Genomic DNA, 18412 nt, shown 5'->3' with positions numbered 1-18412 from the left:
CAAAAACAAAAGAAAAAAGGAAGAGAGAGAGAGCCCCCAGAGTTTAAGAACTTTTAAAAATCAATATGACCAGAAGTCCTCTCTTGTTCCCCTCCCCTCAAGTGAAATGATTTCAGAAAAAACATATACATTTTTTAATATATATATAAAATAAGATACCCAGAGGCACTGGTTTGCATTAGGGCTTAATTTCCAGCTAAATTAATAATCAAATACAGGCATTTTGAATGCCTATGGGGCATAAAAGCAGCACCCAAAATCATTAACTTTTGCACCTTTTATAATATATCCCAAACCGGTCAGGTATGTTTTGCAAAATTTTGTAGTAAAATAAAAGTGCTCTTTAAGGAAAATCTATTCAGTTAAACAGCAGATGCTTAACCCCTGAAAAATAGAGGCTTGTAACAGAAGTGCTGATAGACCCTTAACCATAGCATCATTAGCAGCAGGTGCTGCTAGAGTTATTAGTTTTCTAAATAGTTTTAATGTAAACAGTATTCTTAAGCTCTAAGTGTAGAATAATGGTTGGGATTTGCTCTTTAATGCTTTTTACTAGAAAGATACAGCTCATTTAAAATAGCTGGTAGATACAGAAAGCCATAAATATACAGTAAGTTTAGACACTGATTGTACTAAATGCAACAATACAAAGAAGCAAACAGGAACACAAATGGTAACACAATAAAACTGTATTACATTTGTGCTTCAAATATTACAATACATTATATACAATAGTCCAAAATAAACATCTCATGCCAAATGACACAAAAAGAAACAAAAAACCCAAACAAACCAAAAACCCCAAGAGCAAGCAAAAAGAATCCAGCTGTATGTACAGTACCTTTTTAATTAACATTCAACTCTGAACTGGAGCAATTTTCACTACATACAGATGCAGTCCGCCTTTTATTTCACGCAACCATTCTGTCTCCCTATATCTATGCTATTCAGTAGGTTCCTGTGTCATTTCTTATATACATGTTGAGCAAAAAAGATAAAGGAACATAGTGCTTTGTATTCTTAATGATGTGGCATCAGATCAGCGAACCTGGGGTGCATAACCTTCTTTCATTAAACCCTCCTCATAGTCTGTTTGGCACAGAATCATGTTGTTCTTCAGAAAAAATTTGTCTCCAACGCAAAATCTGAAATTACAATAATAAAGGGGAGAAAAAAAGATAATGTCAGGATGAATGATGTGATATGATCTTACACATAAGGACTGTACAACAAGTGTTCACGGTTTCGTTGTAGTGACCGTGCAGCTCACACCTTTGCAGTCTGTCGCGGCGTGCACAGGCACATGTCTTTCACGTACATGAAAGCCCAGTAGACGAATCGCTCTGGTATCAGAATTAATCCTGTGTTTTCAACAACATCTAGTGCATTCAAGCGCTTTTTCTTCCCCAGCCAATGGCTTCATTCAGATCCCACCGAACACTGTGGGAGTCTTGCATCAGGTCAGGAGCACACAGATGAAACAGAATTAATATCCCAGGCTACTGAGTTGAGTGAAAAGTAAATGTCCTGCTTTCACACAAATCAGAAGGAAAACAAAATGATCGTGTGCTGTAGGAAGCTCATCTGAGATACGTTACATTTGTGCAGGCATACAGTAAGAATTTCTTGTTATAGTCCAGCTGGGTATCTTACTAGAATTGATTTAAACCAACGATTCTAAGAACTGTTTCTAGCATACACACAGCTTTACGTATATTGTGGTACAAACAAGACACACACAGGCAGGTAGGCAGAGAAACAGTTTTCTTTTTTCTTGTAGGAGCTGATTATAAATTTAGTTACTGAGCTAACTGCTCCCTCTCTTGTGGTATCAGTATACCTACCTTGTTATACTATTGCGTGCATCAGAATGACCTGATTGCTACAAAACGCTACTGAGGTATTTCATTTGATTTTCTCTGATGAGTAGGAACATCATGTGATGTTAACGCTCCTGGCTGGGTGCTGGCTTCAAACTTTGAGCAAAGTAGGATTTCCCAGCTAAGCAATATGCTTGAGTATAAGAAGGCTCTTCACTGACACCCCCCTCAACCCGTACCCCTGACAAAGCTGATCTTCTTGAAGATACTTAGGGAGCAAGTGAATAGGGCCAACGCATAGAAAAGAGTTTCCTTAGTGACTGCCTTGGCAGGGTTATGTGCCTTTGTTTACAGTGAACTCTGCAGCTATAAAATATATTGGGAGGCACTGCTCACATTATTCCAATTAAAATGAAAGAAAGTAACCTAAATGAACCCCTTAACACTGATGTGAATAAATGAAACCAGTTTCTAGCAGCTAATTATGGATCTCGCCACATAAAGTATTGTTTAATGTGTAACGGATTATAATGTCCTTTTTTGTATAATTTCCAAATGGTGACATCTTGGACACAATTAGGGTCAGATATAAATGCTTGTGTTGTTTACGGTAGATTTAACAGCAGAGTAGCTATGGGAATAGCTGTATATGTATTTAATTGTAACAATTTAACCTTCAAATAGTGGTGCCTGCTGTAGCTGACCCAGTAAAACTATGTAAATGACACAGGTTGACCCGCCTGGCCTCTGATAGTGGCCTGTCTTTATCAGATAGTCAATTTCTAATGATGTTCAAGCAGAATTCTTGATGAATTGTCACAGATTAAATTGTGTATGGAAAGCAGTCCTTTAATGTTTTGTGAAGGTGGAGGTTTAAATGAGTAGCAGTTGGACTGATTTACATTTGTGAAGACTGGAATGCTAGACAAACAGTGAACCCATTTATTTTCCAACTGGGTAGCTTTGGAAATTTATCCTTATGTTAGCTAAATAGATAGAGGGAAAATAGTGTAATAAAAAAGTGGATTGAAAAGAATTAGCTCTGCTCTTAAAGGAAAATTGGTTTGTTTATTTGTGGACTTTTTTTTCTGTAGGATTACTGCCTGCTGCTGCTGCTGATTGAAAATAGAGATTATGGAATGATCCCGAAATCTTAAAGTTATTTATGGTCAAGACTCTTTTATAGCATTTGTAGATTCCCGCTATCCTTCCCACCCCAGTCTTGCTATATTAGGCTACTAAGTACACAAAAGTATGTTGAGTAGGTATACTGAAATGCAGAATTCTTGAAGCAAAAAAGTTCTTCGGCAGTTTCTCTGGCTTCCATCTTAAATATCTTTGTTCATCTATAACAGTGCTGGCAAAAAGTCTCTTGTGCATCTTTACCGATTAGGTAAAGGAATGTTAAGTAGTGCTAAGAGGTGAAAGTGTCTTCCCCAAAGAAGTCACATTAAAAAAAAAAAAAAAAATGAAAAAACCCAAGTCCTTCTTAGATGAACACATAGATTAATATGGACTAAAGCAGGGGAAGCTGTGTATTGTGACACATCATCCATTACATTTTGCCCACAGATTACTGACAGGGAATGAGTGTGGGATGCCTGCCCAGCTTGCGCCCACAACGTCAGAGGAATGTTACACAACAGGGCATCTCTCCTTGTGGGTCAGGTCCTCTGATCACCCAGCAGAAAGCACTAACTCTGAACTATGAATGTTATTCAGCTACATATTCTGTTGTGTTCCAGTGCAATGCAGAGCTTAGCAGACTAATTTGCTTAAAATATTTCGTAAATGAAAATTACACAGCTGTAGTGCAATTCACTTACACAGTAACACTTGATATTTGATACTGCTTGCATCAAAACACTGGCTGAAGGATTTTGTTTCTCAGCCCTCAAAGAAGTGCCACGGTTTGAATTAAACTGCAACAGCTACACAAGGGAGTCAGGATGCCTTTCCCAATAAAAAGTGTCAATGCCTTTTGCTTTTGCTATGTTAATATGTCGAGCTAGAAATGCTCTACCTATGTCTACATGGCATTTGACAGCTTTATGCATGAGTAGCTTTAAACATACACAGTTCCACAAATCATTTACCTTCCAAGTGTACAGCTGGCTTGTGGAAAGGCTGCCAGTGGCCTGTCTAGACATGCTTGGCTGTGTGATAACCTGTGGGGTGGGGGGTCTGTCTGCATGCTAAGACATCCTCTGGGTTCATATGGGGCTGCATTTGCATGCTGGGTTGATCCTCTGTGCCTTGGGGAAAACCTGTTACTTACGATACTTACAGTCCAAATTCTGAAACCATTTTCATATTGTGCAAGTTCAGCGACCAAAGCACATTGGCAGAGACTGATGCTGAGACTTGTGTGTGCCCCTGGGTATCAAATGTGTGAATTATGCACTCATTAGGTGACAAAGAAGTAAGCATCAGGTAAAAAACGTATTAACGTGCCATGTTAGCTCCCAAGTACAATGAGATAAGGAAAGTGGATGGATGAATTATGACAAATTCTGTCCATCCACACTTTTAGCCTTATTTGACTCTCAGAAGCAGATCTAGCCTCTTCTGAAATCAAATATTTACATCTTACAACTACTTCAAATTGGTTTTGAAAACTCAAGGATTTAAACCTGTCTCAGCTGTAACACGGAAAAATAAATTCAAGCCTCGCCTTTGACCTCTGGCAAGTGTTGTGTGGTTTTTGTTTGTTGTTGGTTTTTGGGTTTTGTTTCTGGGTTTTTATATGGAATTGGAAGAGGATTTAAATCACAGATTGGGCAGGTGTATCAAATGGAATCTAGAGCATACTAAGATGCCATTGGGTTAGGAGTATATAACGAGGCAAGACTATTACTTTTCTAGCAGGTAAGACGAACAGTGAAAAAATATACAATAGGCTGCATTAACATGCCAGATTGGATTTACAACCATAAATCGGTAATAATACTTTTGACACAACTGTGACATTAGTAGAATGACCATTATAATTAACTTACTTCCTAGAACTCCTGTCATATTTTACAATGGTAAAAGGAAGGCCATTTGTATTACAAAATGACCTCTGTTACCACCTTGTTTGGAAGGGAAAGGTATGCCTAGACTGATCACAAGAAGCATAAAACTTCAGTTTTGAGAAATTGCTATTTATTGTTCAGAACATGTATTTAAGGGGATCTCACTGCTGTCTGACATCTTTTCTGATGTACAGGACATGTGTCAAGGTACCAAAGACTTCTTAAGAAAGCAAGAGAAATATTTCTGTGAATGAAGATGAGTGTGAAGTGCCTCCTCTGGTAATGTCAGATCTTTGCTGTTGCAGAAAGAAACAGAATCTGGAAGCATTTAATTGATTTCTTCTAGGATAAAGAAAGCTCAGACTTAGCACACCCATACCTTTCCCCTCTGCTTTGTGCAATCATTGATGTAACTTGTCCTCTGCTTTTCCTCCTCTCCTCTTTTTTCATAAAATTCCTTTGAGTATAACTCGAATTAACGTTAACCTAAATGCATCACTAAGAGAACAAAGCCTCTCTTTTACATCACAGTTCATCAGTCCACACCTATAGTTTACTAATCCTAAGGTTCTGCCAAAATGTCCATTTATTGTCAAAGGCTGGAAACTGGGACCTGTGCCTGGGTTTGTATATTTTCACCAGTACATTAAGATTCACACAGAATCCGAGTTCAACTTAAGACAAACCTCATCTTGGCATCCTATTCATTTAGTTTTTTAATGAGGTATTGAAAACGTATTAATTTTTATTCTAAATTGAGAGACATTCAGTGAAAATAAGCAGTATCCAGGTCTTCAGAATTTATAAAATGACCACTCACGCAAAAATCCAACATTGTATTTGAAATACGGGTGCCCCTGGCATTGAATTCACTCCCTCCTGCCTGACAGAGAACAAAGGCAGCATTGTGTGGGCATTTTACAGCTTAAACTGGAGGTAAGTGTTTACAGCTACATCAGGACACTGATTTGAATGAGTGTGTAACTATTTTCAGTCCAATTCCCATTAAAATAAAGGGTATTTTGGATAGAAAGAAAGAACAGTTGATTTAAACACCCCCCGGTGATAGCAGATGGGGCTTTTAAGCCATACCCTGAGTTGACTTCAAACGTCAGAGAGAGAATATCTCAGAAGTATGAAACAAGCTGCTAAAGCAGCCGACAGAGAGTGAAAGGAAGGACATGAAAACTCCAGAAACTGGGAAAGCCGAAGGCAGACTGACATCATCACTGTAGTCAAAAGCATCAAGCAAAGACACAGCTGAGCCCACTCGCAAGATTTTCCACTCCATTTTGCTACTCACACACATGCAACCTGACAATGTGTGAAAGGCAGTGTCTGTTTACAAGTTTATTTTTCCAGCTGTTTCCATTTTTTCCCCCTTTAAATTTAATGCAGAAATTAACTGTATTGAGGCTACTGCCAATGTGAGGTGAAGTGCTTCTGAGGAGAAGTTTAGTATATTTACAGAGAAGAAATGGAAGCACAAATGCTATTGAGATGACTGTCACTGAGCTCTGTGGGTATTTAGGAGATGGAAAAACTTCAAATTAGGAGTAAGCTGGACAGAAACATGAAAGATGAGGGGATGTTAAAACCTTTAGGCTAGGAGCAGAGCTTAATGTTCACAAAATCCCTACAGCTTTAAACATCAGTGTCAATAAAAAAATGGAGAAAATATGTCAAAACTGGCTGGAGGAACAACTGGATCCTAGGGCTGAATAGTTTTAACAAAGTGAAAATATGAGACAGTGCCTATTTGATACCAGGCTCAGGAGATCTCCTTCAGTCCTGTTTACGTCTACAGTCCTATCTACAGTCTGTCTTCCTAGGATGCCATATGTGAGACAATGCATTTTTCTTCTCATTTTGAAAATGTAGCCTTCAGGAGGATGACAAAAGGGGACAGGAACATTATGAGGTATTTCAGAGGTCACTGATGGCGTGAACAGAAGTCCACTGAAATTAATGGGGTCTAACTACCATCCATACTGAGATTTGAGCTGCATGGCAAGTTGTAGATACTCAAAAATCATAAAGCAAACAGTGAATGTGTACACAAAAGCAGAAAAATCTCCAAGTCTTTCACAAAAAGCAGTAGGCAAAGAAGGGCAGGCCTTTCTCTCACTGTGCCAGGATCAGCTATCTAAAGGGTAGGAATATATGGGTCATACCATAGCAAGCCTGAAGAACAGTTCCCCCCAAGGAGTGGTGAGATGTGGGTTAATATAATTATTAGCTGGCTTGGAAGGCAGAAGGGGCTGGAAGGAGCAACCAGGCATAGAATGTCAGAAGAAATTCAGTGTTGGCAAAGACAAAAAGTTTTTTAATTTAAATTTAAAGAAATGCTTTATTCTAGTCACGATCACTGCGTATATTTGGCTAGGAAAAAAACCTAAATGGTAGGTGATAACTGAAAATCTGAAATATGGAACCAAACAGAAAGCTTTATGCACTGGTTATACTCCATATATGTTGTACTTTTATTGGCATACAGAATGACCCAAAGCATTTAAAATTTAATGGGGAAAGAGAATATGAATGTGGGGAATAAGGTCAAACATACAGGTCTTGCAATAGCTGGTGAGCCTTGCTATCTCTTTTGGATATTGCTGATGTGTTTGTAAATAAAAATATTCTCTTCAATACATTCTGCATTAGGGAGAGTGGCTGGAGTAGAACAGCTGACCTAAGACCCCTCAATAACATTATTTTGCATACGAAAGGGAAGCATGGAATAAATAAATAAAGTCAAACTGCCATCTTACAAACTCATCCTCACTCAGAATCTGCCGTTTGGTTTTGATTAGCTTAACTAGAGGACGAAAAAAGATCCTGAGAAGGGCAACAGAAATTATTAATAGCATGGTGGTTGACGAGAGTATTCAGTTTAAAAGAAAAGAGAAAGATGTTTTATAGATACTAGAAATTCCAAAACTGGTGATGTGTCAGGTGTCTAGCATTCCTGGGTTGTTTATTTTTTTGTTTTTTTTTTTATACAAGTAATGAAAATCCAAAGATTTAAAGCTATTTATTAATGAAAGAATGTAGTCAGTGGGATCCTTTGCCACAGGAACTACAGAAGAGCTATGTTAGAGCATCCATGGAATAGGGATTATTATAAAAAACAACAGAATTAATTCTTCAGAGTGCCACCAGCCCCGAATTGTGAGGAAGAAAGGTACTCTACAGGCAGACTGTTTTATTAGGCTCCATGAGAGCTACTGCAATATAATCAGGATTAGGGCCACTTTTGAGAACCTCTGAAATTCTTTGAAACTTCTGGAACTGTTCCCTGTTTTGACTAGATGAACGAGATTGTATTTCAGGTAAATCAATTCTTTTGTTCCCAGCCTGTCTCTCCTGTAAGACTATTTCAGCAACCCTTTGCCCAAACTACATGCAAAGTAAAAATCAAATAAAAGACTAGATTGAAGGCTCAGGAATGACAAGCATAAGAATTATTAAATATCCCAGGAAAGCTCTGTTTCAGAAGCATCTAACAGCACTTTTCCAGAGGGATCAGTGGCCTTAGGGCACAGTATGGAGTATATTAGCTGAAAAGTGAAATTGTACATTAGTTCACACTTGTAATGGCAAAAGAGGAATATTAAAAATAATCACAACAGCTCCGCTTTCTGGTGGGGAGGAGGAGAAAAAGAAAGTCCACTTCCACAGATCCAAGAGTGCTAACTATGATAAAAATCTTTTGCACTCCAGGTAACAAACACTGTCTCTTTGCTTGACTGATGAAGATTAGCTGACTTCTCACATTAAAGAAGTTTGTCTTGTATGGGCTGAAGTGACAAGACAATAACTAAGTGCTAATTGTGCATAACCAGCACTAAAGATATGCAGCCCCATTATGGCATGTAATAAATGAAGCGAACAACAGAAATATATTAGGCACTTTAATAATGATACTAGAACCATGGTTTGAAAAAATAAAGGGATGTGAAGGGTTTAAGAAATGAGACCTGGGAGTGTGAGTGTGTTTTACTTCAGTGGGTACTACAGGAGGCTCTGCCTGCCCTGCTCAGAATACAGCCTCTTAGTTCTGTGGCAAGACAAAATTGATATCAGACTTTAAATAGCATTAGAACCTATAATTACTTTGCATTATTATATAGTTTAAGCAGTGGTTATTACTTGCCTGGTATTTTAATTTCCCATGCAACATGATGAAAAAGGTCAATTTGGCTTTTTTAAAAGAGCATAATTGTACTGTGCTACACTTATTAGCAGCTGTACATTTTATGGTCCTTTAGGGATGTTTGATTTTTAAATGACTGCAGTGTTACAAAATAAGACACTGTAGGACAAGGTGAGTTAACAAAGCTTATTTAAAGCTGTGTCTAACTTTGTCATGTTGAGACTATTATCTAATTTTTTATTAATGTAAATCTTGTGTTTCTTCCCACTTGAAAAAAATATGAATGCTATACAACATTACATGATCTAAATAGGATCATGTAATTGAAAAATAACTGAAAATAATAGGCACATTTAGGAGCAGACATAATTGGTTCTCTCATTTCCTAGACCTTATAGAAGTCACTGGCAAAGCGGCTAGTAGCTCTTGTGGAGTCAGAAATGGAGCTCTGGGTTAAATCTCTGGTGGGGTTTGGCCACCAGGCTGAATGTAGTTGCTGTAAGTTCAACTGTATTCAGGTGCCAAAAATGAAATTGTTACAATTTTACCATTTTTGACACATGTTCTGCAACTAGCATATGGGTGATGCTTCAGAATAAAGTGTCAGGCTTGGGTCCTTGGGATTGTTATAACCTGCCATTAGGCTATGGAAATAAAAATATGGCATAAGAAGTCCAATGCTGCTACAGAGTAAATGGTGGGAACAACATCTTTAAAATTTAAATGATTGCAGCTCTGGCAACAGGAAGAAAAAATATGTGCTTTAGAAGAAATACATGTGATAAAAATGAAGAATTAAAGTGAAATTAATGACAAATGATACTGCTATGCTCTTCTGCAGAAAAGGGTCTCAAAATCCTTTATAAATATTAATTAATTAAACTTGACAGACAGCCTTTTGAAGGAGAGGAAGTAACATTATTCTTTTTCACTGATGCTGGATTTGAGGCACAAAAAGTTTTCTGGCCAAGGTCATGAAAGATGTTCTGTATCAGTCCCAGGATAAGTATTCAGGTCTTACTCTCAATCTTGGGTTTCCATAACTGGTAGATGTTTCTTCCTCACTTGAATGTATGCCTGCATCAGTGCCGAATTAGCACTTAGCTTATGGAACAGACCCAAGAAATTCTCTTACCTCTGATTACAAAGTTGACACGCAAAACAATCCAGGTGATAAACATTGTCCTTTGCTCTCATCACCATTTCAAAAGCAGGTATGAGCTTACTGCAGGCAGCACAGTTTCCTGTAACGCCAAATAACCTGGAGATACAGAAAGAAATATATTCCTGAAGATGGTTAACTGAAAAGAAAACCACACTTTCTTTTTTTATACACACACCCACCCCCTTCCCACTGCCCTTGTAGTTGTCCGGCCTCTGACTGACTTCGCAGCACACTTCCCTTTGGAAATACTGGTCTTTGGTGGGATAAGTCTGCGCAATTTACAGCGCAAAGGCATAGTCCTTTTTGCCAGAGAGAGCTTTATGGAGTAGCAACAGCCTGATATTGCACCTATTGTGATGCTATTTTTTTTTTCTGCAGGTCATACAGACCTTTCTTGATAAAAGAAACATCTTATTAAACTAAACAAAGAAATAGTAAACGTATTAGGGATGTTACATAACTGTGCAGACAGAGGTCAAGCTGTGTGCGTACGCATGGGGAGAGTCTTCTGCTTGGATCCTCCCATACAGATGAGAGCCACATAACCTTGGCTTTTGGTGCTATTTATTATTAAAACACACTTTAGCTAGAAAAGAAATAACACTTGAAAAAGCCAATATTCTTTGCATTTTTGACATCAAGTGCTAAAAGCTTTACCACTATTATTAAAAAACATTTTATGAACAAGTCATTTAAATCGTCAGAAAGCATTAGTGGTTCATGCACCTTACAACCCTATACCATAGTTATTGCTATGATTATGTTATTCAGGTAGCACATTAAAGTAAATGAGGCTGTAAACTATATATAGTCACATCAGTAGTAGAAGTACAAAATACTGTAAGAACAATACGAAATGCTGTTTTTGCCAAACATCTATGTAATTTAATTTTTTTAAAATTCTCTTTGTTAAAGATTTTTCAATACTTTTCAAGTGGGTGCATTACACAAAAAAAAAATAACCCCAACATACATATGCATCCTTTTGTGACATGGAAGGATTATAATGAACAAGAAAAAATATGTTAGCTCTACATGGCAGCAATCTTTGAAACGAAGTTTATTTAAACTACTTAATAGTTGTGATGGATTATTAAAAGTAATGCTCTGCTTGCGCATAGCAGTTAATGCTGTTTTTAACTATGAAGCACACTAGATAAAAACGCCACATCTGCCAGTTTTCTTTTTTTCCTCAACATCAGGCTGACAGCAGAAAAATATAATGGCTCTCAAGGGAAACACCAAATTAAAAGCAGTTCTAAACTAATGAATTCAAAGGTGCTCTGTAGAAAACTCAGTTTGGTAACATAAAAATGAACACAGATTTTAATCACATCCCTCTATTTTACTGGATTCTATGCGTTACCAACAAGCCTACTTAATTCTAATTCCTTTTGCCTTCTGCTTCTACTGAAAGTGTGCTGCCTAAATAAAACCTGCCTGTTTATATCTAAATTTGTGACCCTTTTTCTCCTGTCTGAAAGGCTGGTTGCTGTGCTTACTGGAAGAAGTCCTGGGACAAGGCCGTCTTCATCAGCTCTTGTTTGGATGACTCAAGTCAACTTCTAGTTCTGCTAAGTCTTGTTACTGAAACTATAGATTATTTCAACAGATTATAAATATTCCCTTTGCAAAACATTCTGTTCCAGGTCTATCTCCACCATGCATGGGCTTCACCAAGGTTATTTAAAATCCATTCAGACTTTCATCCCTTTTCTGTGAGAAAGGATATAAGACTTAGTTGCCTTTCACTGGCTTTGGATTAGGAAAGACAATACCCATGGACCAAAGCCCCAGCTCTTTTTTCCTTCATATCCATGTAGAAGATGACGGTAGTTTAGCTGTACTAGGAAAGCAGATCGGGCTGCAAAAGGTACTAAGGACTGTAGGTACATAGTTATTTTATATGGCCACAGTAAAAGGAAAGTCAGGCTTTAAGGCTCTACAACAGCAGCACTTAAAAAGCAAACATAAGGATGGTCCCACTGCCTTCAAGCTCAGTGTGGAGGGATGAGACAGAACCCCAAAGCTTAGGCAGTTTATGTGCAACAGCTGAATACTTGAGACGCAGCTCAAGGCTCCTGCTGAAGGTGCTAGGTGCAGGCTGTGTCACCTTCCGCAGCCACGTCGTCTTTGCAGGGGTGTGTCCGTGCGCATGAGAAAGCGGAAATCCATTTCAGCTAGCACTGCGGTTTGCGTATTGCAGAGCAGTGAAACAATTTGGGATTGTCACTCAGCACTGCGCAGGACGGAGATTTACTGCACCAGAGTCCACTATGTGCAGATTTCTACAGTCCTGAAATGAAAGACCCCCACAGAAGCTGCTTCAGCTGGACACCAGATACATTAAAATTTTTCAATTACGTAAAGGGAAGGAGGCTTTCCTTGCTGTTAGTTCTTCTCCACCACATGCGAAACAAACGTGAGATTTATATTAGCTATTGTTAATTTTGGATAAAGCTGTTTATATGAAGAACATAGTTTTCTCCCATTAATAATAATAATAAAAACCCCACAATGCCATTTTGAAATTCTGGACATAGTTTCCCCCAATTTCAATTGCTCTTGCTCCCTGAGCATTTATCAGCTACCTGATTAGAATTTGTTTCCACACAAACCATTGATCATCAGCCTATTACTAGGCAAATGACAGTTAATTACCCACTACATTAACCACTGGGACCTGAGACCTGCTTCTGCTGCCATCAGTCAACATGATAAATGTGGCAAGTTCAGTAATGCATGGCCAGCCCTGAGCTGCCTGCTATAGTGTGAACAACCCTCAATCTCACTTCCAGGCCCAGGAAAATCTATGGCAATCTGCATAATTACAAGCTCTGGGTTAATAACAGACAAATGATTTGTTGCATCTAAACAAAGTCCTTGGAATGGGCCTGGTCTCCTGTGGCTGCCCGGGCTGCTGTTGTGCCACCAGTGTGCTTCCCGCTACAACATGCACAAAACAGATCTCGGGCGCTGTACCCTTCCAATTTGTTGCCCTCCAATTTATGGATTCTGCATATGTGATTTTTAATCATTAAAGAACTCTTGAAGCAATATTATCTTAATTATTCTCTGCTGTAACCAGGGAATTAGGCTTCAGATAAAATTTTCTTCTTCTGTGCACTTTCCCTGCCTCGCTGGAGGCTCCATCAGTTTTCATCTACACCTGGACTCTGAAATTCTAATGATGAATTATTGCCCCTTTTCCTAAGAGGGCGAACCTTACAAGGGAACATTTTACTGAACTGTCAGCTCACAGACTGAGTGCGGAGATGCGGAAATCTGATCTAATTTACTGCAAAACGATGCATTTGTTAGACTTTCTCCTCAGTTCTGTCCAAGGATCAAGAGATCGGTCACGTACTTTGCACAGGAGTATGTACTTTGCACAGCAGTATGTGCACTTGAGTCTCCATATGCCATTTTGTTTTCCTCCCCTCTTCCAACCTGTTACACAAACAAGTTTCTAAAACATACAAATTTTACTCCTGGAGAAGAGAAACAGTTTCTTGACAGGCTCTTAGCTGAAGCTGATGCACCAAGCTACGGTCTCTTGCTTTGTCTATTTTACAAAAAAAGCAGCAAGGGTTTAATTTCTACTAATACTCACAGCTGCCTGGTACCATTTTCTCTGTAGTAGGAGAATGCTTAAACTCATTCACGTCTACTTATAGATAATTAGACTATACCCTAGCTATCTCAGCAGATTAGAAAAGTGATACTTAACTGATTTCACCTAGGAAGAAAAGATGAGAAAATCTGAAAGTACCAGGACAAATCTCTTCCCTTGATATTTTGAACTGACACCTAAATTTTTATATTTATGCCATATATACCACAGCAGAGATTAGAACAACCAGCCATGGCAAAAGCTTTCATTCTTAATGGATTTGACCAGTATGGAACACCCTGCACAGAGCTAAAAAATGAAAGACATGCAGAAGCCCTTCCACGAACAAACACAAACCTGACATTTTGAGCAGCAAAAAAAGTATGATTAAGCACCAGCCTATTGATTCTACTTTGTTAGGTTTACTAAACAGAAACATGAAGGTTAAGTACTGAGAGAAAAGGGAAAAAGTTGGGAGGGGAAAGAGAAGAAAAAGAGAAGAAAGGAAAAGTGGACAGATAAACAAAAGAGCTGAGAATCTGACTAAACTACACTATACTTGTGAGGCATATGCTTTCTAGTGGGACCCAGTTAAATACTTCAAAACCTATTTCCATCCACTCCTACAGATTTTGGCTGAGGCCCCACGTAAGGAGGGGAGACCTGATTCTCATCATTATCTTAGAAATGCCCCATCACACAACTGCACAGTTAGGCAGAACTGCATACCTGCTGAGATTAAACTGATTTGGGCCATAATTCCCTGTCAAATTATGTGGGACTTTCACAAGATTTAGTATCTACTGCTGTTGGCTACAGCTGCTCCCACAACCTTCCTCCTTTTTGCTGTTCTTGTTTGACAACTGTCCTGTGTAAGATCCATTGATTTGCTACCAGCAGCACTCTTTTGCCTGCTTTAATTTTATATTAAAATGCTGTGTGATTTGGATAAGACGTCTGGGTTTCCAGTAGGAGTACAAAATGTCTGTTTGCACAACAGAAAACGGAGGAGAAAAAACATCTTGAGATTCAGGAATGACAAAACGTACATTAAATGGAATTTCTCCTGTGGCAAAGAAATTATGGATAGTTTCACATGGTTTCATATTACTTTTTCTCCTCATTCTCACTACTGGGTTAACTAGGTTCATTAGGGAAAAAATATATATGAGAGCTGAGTTTTAAACCTGCCTTTGCCACTAACTGAGTGGGTGACCCTGGCAACTCACTTAATTTTGGTCTCAATTTATTTGTTACAAGGAGGTGAGACCTAATCTTCACACTGTAATATCCCTGCTAGATACTGTTTCTATAAAAAATTGAAATGCTACTTTCAAAACTCTGTTCTTCACAGTGCATGAGGGATCAAAATAACACACATACAGTGTTTTAAATGTAATCAGACATTTACTGAAACAGACAGTAAGCTTTTTTTTTTCCTCCCTAGTAGGATTGTGTATTATTCAGGATTTCAGTTCAAGCTGTATGCACTGAAAAGCAGAATTTAGCCCTTAGCAAATATTTCAGACAGCATAAGATACTATTTGGAGAAGTATAAACCACATAAAAGAATCTAAAAGTTAATGAGAGAGAGTAAAAATTATCTAAGGATCTAGATTACAAAGCACACTGAAAAACACAGTTTTAGAGGACATGTAATTTTTACATGCTGGGTATTATTTAGATTATTAGATGGAGATTTCTTAGATGTTTCTAAGTGACTTAGGGGCACAAGTACTACTGGCTTTAAATAGTCTATATTCTCTTACTTCCCACAAGATATTTTTGAAAATTCTCCCTGTCAAATGGTAGAGAAAAGGAAGCAGGTATCTGTCCCACATGCATTTTTATGAATGCCTGGAAAACTTGTTTCACTCCCACCCATCCTCCAGTCCCTGGAACTGCTTTCTAAACACTCATTGAAAATGAAACATGCTTCTAGTGAAGGGAAGAGGGGAAGCTGCCCCACTTTGCCTACTGAAGTTAAAACTTGCAAGAGCAGGAGAAATGAGAGTAGAGAGTTCCTGTTTACCCTCCTCATCCACAGACCCCCTGACTACACTCACTACTATCTAGTACAGGACTTTTGATGACTCTGCTTGAATTAACTGGTTCAGTAATCAGAAAAGGCCAGTAAAACAGAGACTCCTTAGAAAGAAAGGAAAAAGGTAGGGGGAAAAACAAACACAGGAGAAAATGGACACTTTGAACGAGTTCTGGATTCTATCCTCATTGCTGTTATGTGTCCATCCCCAAGTCCCTCTCTTAAAATCTTTTCTTGATGAAACTGGGATGTCAAAACAGGGGAATGCTATGAAGTTGCAGACCAGGATGCTCAACAGATCAAAACATAGAGCTTTTAGCTAGATTTCCAGGACTTCCCAGCTGCAGGTGAGGGGGCCAGATTTCCAGAAAATCTCAGCTCTTTGGGCACTGAAATATTTTAGAAAATGCAAAATCACAAGTGTCATAGCACGGGAGCAGTTAGGTAACATGGTTTAGATGCCCATCCAAATTAGCTTAAAGCTTTGTCCCAAATATTAGATACTGAAAAATAATGAAGATAAGACAAACAAAACTGTTCTGTTAGTTTAAGTGTGTTAAGGAAGGCATTCAAACAAAATTGCTGAAGTGTGCTCAAACGTCTACTGAAGTGAAAGGCTGATTCAGAGTTTGCCTTGTTTGGTAATGCTGTGAAAAGAGGGTTAGTTTCGCCAGACTAGAGCAGAGAAACCTTTTCACCTCAGTATCCTTCATTCTATTTTAAAAACAAACCCAGACACTGAAGAATTAGCTTGACGTTGGAAGTATGCTGATATTCCTAACACTTTTTGCAAGGACAACCTGGTAACTCGTCTCCCTTTGCTGGCGGCAAGTTGTGCTACATCTCTTGGGTCTTTTCTACTAAAACTTTAAGTTGGTAGCTGGATCGCAGGCAAATGGAAATGTGACGATAGAGCTTGGCTGCAGCCTCACAGCGCAGTCCCACACTACTTGTCTCAGTGCGTTTTCCTTTCATATTTAGCTAACCTGGGTATCTGAGTAATCCCATCTGGCTCTGGCAGGGCTGTGCATGACGCTTAGGACTTGCATCTGCAGCAGGATCCACACAACAAAGACCGGAGATGCAAACCTCTCTCAGGTGAAGCTATTGCTTACACTGTTCTCTTGTATACAGCTATCACAGAAGAAAATAGTTGTATGTAAGCTGAAGTCCAGTTGTTAATGCAGAGGTTTTTTTGGTCTTTTTCCACCCAGAGTTTATGTACTGCCCTCATCACTGTACACCATAATTTCATGTAGCTGAGCTGTTCCTCTCAGAGCAGACTTCCAGTTTGTTCCATCTGTGTGCAGCAAACTATTTGCCAAACTCTGTCCCATGCCTGCTGAAGTTCATGAAGCCGAGCCTTTTTTTTTCTCTGCAGACTGCATGAAAGAATTCTTTATGTAAAGTTAACATGGATGAATTCCATTTTCAAACACCTCCAAACCAGACTTTCAAAACAAAATATAGATTTACTTCTATATCCTTCCCTAATTGGGTTATTTGTGTTCCGTGAAACAATCTAAGCTTTCATTTCAAGTAAGTATTACCAGCCTCAATTTTGGCTCAAAAAATTTGAAGCATGATCCAACATTATTGATGCAATACCACTTTTCTAAATCTATGGTTTGAGAAAGCTCTGGGAGGTGGGAATTTTGTTGTTTAGTCAATGGAGTGTTAACTCTGAAGCCTAAATCACACAACTTTAAAAGACCCTTCTTCATCTTAGGAGCAAATATAGCTACATCGTTTATGTCACAGTCTGCTACCCTGTCCCTTCAGTCATGCAGTCAGATCATCAAACTTTCAGTTTAAAGCTAAAATGTCATTTTAAGGAGTATGCTGGCCTAATTTACTATCTGCTTTTAATAAAGTTACAATTTTGTTTCATTTTACATTTTCTTTAACCACTCTGACTGACTTAGATGAAAAGCAAGGATGATTGTGCACATTGCACAATGATCTATGCCGGATATTGTGGAAATAAATTCAAGTTAAAAATGACCTCCCAGTGCACTCAGGGCTCTGCTTTGCACCACCACTCATGCATCGTGACATCCTTAAACTTCTACAGTAAAGTCAACATCAATATTACATCCATTTCTACAAAGCAACCATATAAACTTCATCTTTCTACACATGCTTTACTCTAAATCATGCATATAAATCCATCTACATGCACAGGCTGAATCTAAAAATTTGCTGATATTAGCTGATGTATTCTCATTGTGAAACTCAAGCAACTTAAAACCAAATTTAATGCCCCAACTCAAACAGGAATAAGAATGCAATATCCTAAGCTGCTTCCCAGACTGGGGAAAGGTCTAACTGACACAGCATAGTGATACAGTTCAGGGTTGGCAAAGTCCTGTGACTGTCTGTGCAGCACTCCACTGGTGATAATTAGGTTCATGTTCTGGCTACCTAGCCACTTGCATTGCCACTTAGATGCACCTACAATCTCTCCAAATGTGGAAGCTAATTTAGGGCTTTATGCCATGTTTTGCACGATATGGGAATCACTCAAGCCTGTATCTGTACCTTTTGGTCGTGAAAACACACTGCTGAGGTGTTTGCCACCTGCCCTCCTTTCTGCTACC

General features: G+C 38.6%; 1 protein-coding gene across 6 annotated transcripts in view; it reads right to left on the bottom strand.

The window, feature by feature from the left end:
- Positions 1-512: 512 nt before the first annotated feature.
- LMO3 (LIM domain only 3) overlaps positions 513-18412 on the bottom strand; it is a 60069-nt gene continuing 42169 nt past the window's right edge. For all 6 annotated transcript variants that reach the window (XM_061444650.1, XM_061444651.1, XM_061444649.1 and 3 more), the window contains 2 exons: positions 10126-10251; positions 513-1145 (listed from right to left, as the gene is read on the bottom strand). In XM_061444650.1, the coding sequence (XP_061300634.1) occupies positions 1040-1145; positions 10126-10251 (232 nt within the window). In that variant the 3' untranslated portion in view covers positions 513-1039. The remainder of the gene's footprint in view (positions 1146-10125; positions 10252-18412) is intronic.

Source organism: Pezoporus flaviventris, unplaced genomic scaffold, assembly GCF_033815535.1.
Source record: "Pezoporus flaviventris isolate CSIRO_AGI_PZ_B2104156 unplaced genomic scaffold, CSIRO_AGI_Pfla_v1 ptg000002l, whole genome shotgun sequence".
NCBI classification, from domain to species: domain Eukaryota; kingdom Metazoa; phylum Chordata; class Aves; order Psittaciformes; family Psittacidae; genus Pezoporus; species Pezoporus flaviventris.
The sequence above is the reverse complement of the archived record's forward strand: the minus strand, read 5'-3'. Positions and strand labels throughout refer to the sequence as shown.